Source organism: Hyalella azteca, unplaced genomic scaffold, assembly GCF_000764305.2.
Source record: "Hyalella azteca isolate HAZT.00-mixed unplaced genomic scaffold, Hazt_2.0.2 contig1382, whole genome shotgun sequence".
In the NCBI taxonomy this organism is placed as follows: domain Eukaryota; kingdom Metazoa; phylum Arthropoda; class Malacostraca; order Amphipoda; family Hyalellidae; genus Hyalella; species Hyalella azteca.
In genome coordinates this window covers 288634-296487 of record NW_025931701.1, presented here as the reverse complement: position 1 = coordinate 296487, position 7854 = coordinate 288634, and the positions used below count along the sequence as shown (strand labels likewise).

The 7854-nt window shown below is 36.2% G+C and overlaps 1 protein-coding gene across 1 annotated transcript; it reads left to right on the top strand.

Annotated features, from left to right (window-relative positions):
- Positions 1-1476: 1476 nt before the first annotated feature.
- LOC108670914 (ras-related protein Rab-9A-like) lies at positions 1477-7550 on the top strand. The gene is made up of 5 exons (XM_018158411.2): positions 1477-1778; positions 2415-2564; positions 4330-4521; positions 5058-5216; positions 6231-7550. Exons 1-5 carry the CDS (start codon positions 1728-1730, stop codon positions 6312-6314), a joined length of 636 nt encoding a protein of 211 aa, XP_018013900.1. The 5' UTR covers positions 1477-1727; the 3' UTR covers positions 6315-7550.
- Positions 7551-7854: the final 304 nt, after the last annotated feature.

The window sequence follows — 7854 nt, the reverse complement described above, 5'->3', positions numbered from 1 at the left end:
AATGGGCTACTTTGAAAAGTGTATAACTTTTGCAAATCACATGCTTCAATATCAAGAGACATTTCATTCGATTTGTTACAAAATTATCTAGCAGCTCAAGAGCCCCATTTTTTCTTTTCATCATCATTTTCCTTTTATGCACATTCTTCCATTTTTGCATGTTTTTCCCTTCCCAACCCCCCCATATACCGTCAAACGGGGTAAGAAGGGACGGGCCGGGTATATCGGGGCGTGCCTCCGACATTTCGTAGAAATGTTGTAGAAGCTAAACTAATCAAAATATTGCAAAACTAAAAATAGTGGCGTAAACTTCAACATTTTTACTATCTATTATGTATAAAGCTAGTCAAGAAATCAAACATTTACTATCTTTAAAAAATCGCTGAAAAAAGGTGTGAAAAGTGCGATTTTGGAAAAGTACTTCTGCTAAGGTCTGGAGCAAAAAAAAAAACATTCGCTGTATTAAAAAATTTTACTTACATAAAAGTTGCACCCAGGTGTCGGCTTGAAAACATAATTTACGGAATTTGCCTATCTTATTAAAAAAAATGGCAGCCATTTCCGCACAGCAGGGCTACTCGTGACACCCCCCCAGGGTAATTAGGGACACCCTTAAAAATGCATTTACAGTAGAACCTCAGTTAGCAAAGGTTCCAGTTAACAAAAAAGTTGATTAACAACAAAGAATTTTGAGTACATTTACCTCGCTCAGCAAAAAAAAATTTACTTATCGAAAAATTAGTGCATCAACATTCGTCACAAAATTGTACATAGAATGCTATATATAGAATTGTGCACCGGGCATCATAGAATGCAAAGTAATTGACCTAAACTATGATTTATTTATCCAAAACATATGATGGTTGTTAATAAAACATTATTTTCTGTTTCAGGTATGTTTTTCACTATCTTTTTTGTTATAGTGAAATCACTTGACTAAGTTGACTCAATTAAAATTGTGCAAAATTACAAACCATCCTGTAAGCTTACAGATACAGAAGAAATGCTACATGGCTGCTTGCAGTGGACAAGGTCGCTGTCAATGCTCAATGGCATGTCCATGGATACAGTAATATCACATTAATAATACAGCAATATGAATATGGTAATATAATATCAATAAAGGAAAAACAAGTAAAAATCACAGAAAATGTCATTTATTTTACATCTACATCATCTACAATGAAAGAGGAGGACTTCAAAGTACTGTTAGTAATGGATGAGTACACTCTGCATGCTTCAAACGTTTTAAAATTAACTTTTATTGCAAGTGTCCTGGAATACCCCGCTTTGAGGGGTAAATCGGGACGGTTTTATTTTGCATCTGGCACCTTATGAATAGCATATGGAATTTTTTTGAAGATGCCATTGGATAGCCCTCGCAAAGAGCTATAAAATGAGCCTAAACTTGTTTCTGAAATGTTTCATGGTAAGAAGTTATTAACAAAAAACTCTCAAAACCATCCCTTTTTACCCCGTTTGATGGTATATACAGATTTTTTATATATTGATCATAGGCTGTCAATGTGGAGTTGAATCTACATAGAAGTACAAATATATTGATGAAAAGTTGGGAAATGTTCTTTAAAATTGTATCAAAAATTCCTTCATAACAACTGTCTAAGCCACAGCCTTGTTGAAAAGTATGTATACAACTTTTTGTAATGAATTATATTTTAAATGTTTGTTAATCATTTTTTTAACTTAGATAAGGTTGAAATCATAACATGTCCAATCACAGACGGACCAAGAGCAGAGGAAGATGTACTGTTCTTAAGGTGAGACCTTGAGAACATGGCTTAAAAAATATTTTATGTAGGTATACAATTCAAAATCCAAAATAGTGGCTATTTTAATTTTAGATCATTGAAGGAGACTTCTTGATATGAGAACAGTAGTTTGATGATGGCTTATGTATATAGATTAAAATGATTAAAATTTTGCAGAAATTTTGCATCTACCGGTATTTACATAGGTATCAATCTTGCAGAATTTCAAACTTTTTACTCTACTAACTATTAATGGGACCGGTAAATCAATCAATTGTTATTTGTAGCTTCAATTTTTAAAAGTAGGAAAGATGTCTGAAGTAAATAAAACTTATGCATAACCATTTTTGTCTGGTCCTACTAGTGTAAACTATTACCATTACAAGTCACATTATTTTTAAACCTATGTTTTTATTAAAGTGCATTCAACAATGAAAAGCTTCGAGCAATGAACAATTCAATAATTCTGCAAGTTGATGATAATGATGGTTATGAATGGATAAATCACTAAACATTTAGATCCTACTAATGAAATTTCAATTTAATATATACACATAGGCTCTGCATTTGATTATCATAAGTTTATTTAAAGCTGATCACCATCAATGTATCTTACATGTTGTAAGCTATGGTTTCATTGTGCAGGTGGTGATACTTGGTGATGGCGGTGTTGGCAAATCCTGCTTGATGAACAGATTCGTGTCAGACAGATTTGACGAGAACTCCTTCCACACAATTGGTGTTGAGTTCCTCAGTAAAGAAATAGAACTCAATGGAGAAACTTATTCCCTCCAGGTCAGTATCATGCTATGGGTTATTCATAGATGTCAAATTTTTAATGCATTTTATAATGGCTTTTGTAACTTCATGATTAGATAGGATTAAGGTATTTGAATTTTTTTTATTACGGTATTGGTTTTTTGTCAAATATTGGTAATTATTTCACCCTATGTTGTAGTATAAATTACACATTTTCTATTAGGTAGGTGCGTATATATGATGAAATTTTGCTCTTGAATGTAAATTTTGTTAAGTATGGTACCTAGTAGGCTAGTGTGCAGCCTTCCCATTAAAATCATCCAAATTCTGGAATAACAATATTTTCATAGCAACTTGTGGGCATCCTGATTGTGTTCCATGTGGTCCATGTGCTGAAGTTGTCAAAACTTATATCATAGGAAACAAGCAAAAAGTGTTGAAGCTACCTTAAAATTCAAACAAATTTATGTTAAAAAATAGAAAAGGTCAGGTGGGGCCTAGCATACTTCTAATGGACCTTGAACAAAGGCCATTTTGTTGAGACCTCCCCATTAGAAATTCCCACCTCATACATAAATTGGTAGTAGGTTAACTAGTGATGGACTTTGGTGCAGGTACAGTTTTAGAGTAGCATTTTAACCTGTAAGGAACTAGTACCTGTAACTAGAGTAACCTGTGAGATTTCCCTGAAAAATTAGGTTAATAATTGTACCCTGAAAATCTGACCTATCATTCCACTCCCTAGTCGCCACTGAAAGGATGGGCAATTACAACTACACAACAGTGATCTTGAGTTGCGCACTTCATTAGATTGAGAAGATGAAGCCTTTATAAAAAAGATTAGTGTCCGAAACAATTATCTTTGTGAGATGCAGGTAGTGCCTGTCAAGCCTTTTGTTGAATTCTTATCAAATGTGGGCCATGTCGTGGCTAAATTCATATACTATACGTACCTAGTAGGTACTTTATTTAGAATGTGATGTAATTTTACCCTTCAGTTCTGATTTTTGGAATTTTGGTATTAATTGTCTTGGTAGACATTTACCGCATGAAAGAAATTAATTATTTTACTCAAACTTTACATAAAATTTTGTATTTGCTTTTTAGCACATTTTCTCATTTATGGAAAAAATGCACTATTGTGCTCGCCATGTCCGTCTGTCTGTCCGTCCGTCTGTCCGTGACCTCAAGTTTTCGTCGACGAGAAAATGCGCTCTCTGTCACTCACTGCAGTGAGTTCTGAGTTATATTTTTTAATATTTGGAATAACTTGATTCCTAGTATTTATTGTAGGTAGTACCGGTACTCGTTTACCGTTACTTCAATGCCAGAACGAATCTATATGTGAATTGATTCAATTTTCATGAGTGCAGCGTAGCCAGCAATTACTGGAAACTTTTTGGCCGAAATATCAATTGTGAACTAGTATTATAAACGTACTGCTGCTGGAAATTTTTGTTATTACTGCATTGAACTCGGTAATGATGAATTGATTTGATCGGTTCACTTATTCGCTCTTAAATTTTTGTTTACCAAGATATATTCCTCGATTTTCAAGCATTCTTGTAACTGCAAATTAAAGTTTGTCAAGAACCAATTAGAAAATTTACAACATTGCATTTGTTGCATTTACAGTGCAACAAAGCATCATCAGTTATTGCTCAAACCTCAGGTGTTGATTATCGTCTGAACCTTGAATGGAAGTTCTGCATCAAGACCGCCAACACTGTCCATCAATTGCTGCTACTTTCCTTTCTCATTCCTAAGTTAAACTTTAGTTTTGATAATTTTATCGTTGCAGATATGGGATACGGCGGGGCAGGAGCGATTCAAAAGTTTACGTACGCCGTTCTACCGCGGCTCTGACATGTGTCTTCTCACGTTCGCCTTGGACGACAGGCAGAGCTTCCAGAACCTCGACACCTGGCGCAGAGAATTCATTCATTACGCTGATGTAAAGGCCGACTTTCCCTTCATGGTTGTGGGAAATAAGGTGCGCACATACTTTAACTTAGACTTTTTAAACTTTTGTTTCTTTGGTGTTAAGAAGTAAAGAGGCAAGAAATTGCTTGAATTGCTACAGTATTTTTTGTTAAGTGCATCACTAACTAACCTCAACCAGTCCATTCCATATCTAAAATATGCTAACAATATTCAAGCTGTTTCCCCATTTATGAACAAAATCAAAATTCATAGAAAGAAAATTTTACGTCTGGGCTAGCACGAAATAGATTATTGATAGTTTGTTATTGATACTTCATATTCATCCCCTTCTCTTTTCGCACTGAGTTTGCGCTTTTTAAAATCCATGTATTTTTTAAAATTGTTTGTTAAACTGTGTGATTTATTAGTTCGACCCAAAATCTAATTAAAGGGCGGTGCTGTGATAATATTTGTCATGTCTTGACCTCTAATGTCTTTAAAATGATGCATTATTGATGGTTTTATATAGTCCATGGTTTTTTATAACTTCTTCAAATCTTGATTGCCTCTTCTTTCACCTTAATAACTCTGAAGTGTTGCGTTCAGTTGGATTTGCCACGAGCGGTTACAAAAGAAGAAGCGGAATCTTACTGCACTGCCAACGGAGACCTCGGCTACTGCGAGACTTCGGCCAAAGACGCAACAGGCGTAGAGAGCGCCTTCCTGGCCTGCCTCAGGCGCTACGTCTGCACGGACGCGCCCCAGGTGAGAGCACCTCCCATATGCGCCTGAGACAAGGCACATACGGAGACTAAACACCTGTCCTAAACGTGTAGAGTGCATGATAACTGCATTGGATGCAAGGAAGCATCGGACTTGGAGCGACAGACAGAACTCAGTTGTTCTCTTCTGTCTACGTGGTGTAGGAGGAAATTTCTGTGTGATGGGACTGCTTCGCCTCATCACGAGAGCCAAGAGGCACGACGATGTTATCCCCCAGGAGGATTGGCTAAGAGATAAAGAAATTGACTGGAATAACTAATGAACTTGCTGGGTCATTTCTCGTGAGGGTAACGATGAGTGGGAAAAAGGGATGGTACGGTAGGTCTGCAGGGCAATAGCAAGGAACTGTAAACGACGTTCAAGTTTATATTCAAGAGAATTCTTCTGGAGGACATTATTGGTGCTTTATAGTTGAAAAAATTTCCTTTACTTTTACCACACGTTTTACTCCGAGAACATTTCAAATTTAGTTGAGCATTAGAAATATTTGCCTATTCATAATGCATATTCACAATACATAGTTCAGATTCTCCGATACGAGTGTGCTAAGTTTATTATGTGTCTACATACTGGTCTATCTTCTGAATGAGAGTAAATGATTTCCTCAAAGACTTCATTTAATCTATCTAAAGTCCTTTCTCGGTTTTGGATACTTGTAAAATGAAAACAAAAAAACTATTGATTGATCTTGGACTTATTATTTTTGTTACTTGAGTCATTTAGCAAATATTCTCGTAACAGCATTAAAAAAAATTGATAGGTGCATTTATGTAATCGATTTCAGTGGACATGTTTCTGTTCTTGATTGTTTCATCATGCATGGAAGGGTTGCGCCATTGATATGTGCTTGACTCAATTTCATTGCGTAACTTGCATCTCAGCTATAATTACCGTAACTTTCATTTCCTCAACTTACACGATTTCCCTACATTTGTATTCCCTCTACTTGCATCGCCTTTCTCAACTCATGTCACTGACCGACGTTTCGTCACCCAGGAGGCGGTGCCTCTACCAGACACGGTGCAACTGGGCACAGCGGGTGAACCGTCCAAGGGATTCTGCTTGTCCGGATGTTCCTGAAGACTAATGTACAATGTGTATTTTTTGCGAGTTTTGCTTCGCTAATCACTAGAAATTTTATGTGCGCAATACTTGATTTATTTTTATTCTAGGTTTATAGTTTACGCCTCCCTACTGTGAAGGGAGCGAAAAATTATACTCATTATTGTAATTTCATATGGAACTACGAGGCATCGGTAATTTTAGTTTTGTGGAGTCTCAGTCAATAGATTACTCGTGATCGGGTCCAGTTGTAAATACATTATCAATATTTATTGCTTAACAGTATTATTTTGAAGTCTCGTATAATATTATGTGTAGGCCATGATCGTAGGCCAATGCACCATGACTGAGCGGGATTACTTGGTCATGCCGAGTAAAGCTATCTAATTTTCTTTGGTGAGCTTCAAATCATCATTGGATGCCATCTAATTTTAAAACATATCGTATATTTGGAATATAAGCATTTTTTTCACTGCTAAAAATTGGAATGGACAGTTGAAATCATTTATTCTACGTTGTTATTTAATCTGGGTTTTAATCTTCACTTGGTTGAACGTACTGGTTCATCATCCTCTTGATCTAGTCCGCCGATGTACTTGCGTTCATATCTATATTTTGCTACTTAGTATTTATTTGTGACTCATCTTTCATCTCCATATGACCACCAGAGGATGAAGATTGTTACCTCATCGCCTCAAGTAAACCAGTTCCTGTACTAAGTCACAACAGACTATTATTCCAAATAAGTTTGCATACATTTTCTCTTCATGCTGTAGCACTTCTCTCCACTTACTCATGTGCATTTACTGTCGTGCCCTTCATGTGGCACGTGCATTCGTTTCAGATCTCCCGAGGCTTTATGTGCAAAGTACTTGTCCTTGTGCTGGAGTAGATATTTGTGTTATTGGCAGGCTTGACCAGGCAGATGACAGATTAGTTATATATGCTCAGCACAAGTTCCGTGCCAGAGGTCAGTAGACTAATTATACATTCGGCCATTCATATCTTCTTGAGAACGATAGATCATTTTTGCAAACCATACACGTGTTCCCATTGCTGCTTGCTGAAATGAGAGCCAGCGGTGTTATTGTCGTTAGTACTTCAACATTTTTTACCGATTGTAAAGACCTCGTTGACAACAGATCATGTCTATTATATTTGTATTTAAATTTTGGAATGAATGTTTGTATAATGATGAGTACGCTGAATTTCAAAGCGAACGAAAACGTGATGACATATGTATATTGTTTTATACGTTTACTTTTCGCGAGCAACAAAATAAATTATAAAAGGAAAGTGGCTCATGTGTAAAAATTCTAATCGGTCTTGACATTATCGTAGCCATCTCGCGTCACGCTGATGCCAGTTAAAAAGGTTCTCGAGATAGCAGTTCCACTATTCTTTTGCTGCACAGTGTTAAGAGCAGAATCTCTCGTTCTTAACTGACCGTTACTAACATGGGAGGGACTACCTCAGCTTTGATTTCGTGATTTAAAGCTTCATAGATATTATTCTATATAGCTTCATTTTATTAGCACTACTTTAGCAACTCTTAGAA

What these genes read in the sequence shown, in the direction of transcription:
- LOC108670914 (XM_018158411.2), top strand. Translation starts at nt 1,728, where the DNA reads ATGTCCAATCACAGACGGACCAAGAGCAGAGGAAGATGTACTGTTCTT. An exon ending in GAGAAACTTATTCCCTCCAG is followed by an intron (nt 2,565 to 4,329) that starts GTCAGTATCATG and finishes TTATCGTTGCAG; the next exon opens with ATATGGGATACGGCGGGGCA. An exon ending in TCATGGTTGTGGGAAATAAG is followed by an intron (nt 4,522 to 5,057) that starts GTGCGCACATAC and finishes TGTTGCGTTCAG; the next exon opens with TTGGATTTGCCACGAGCGGT.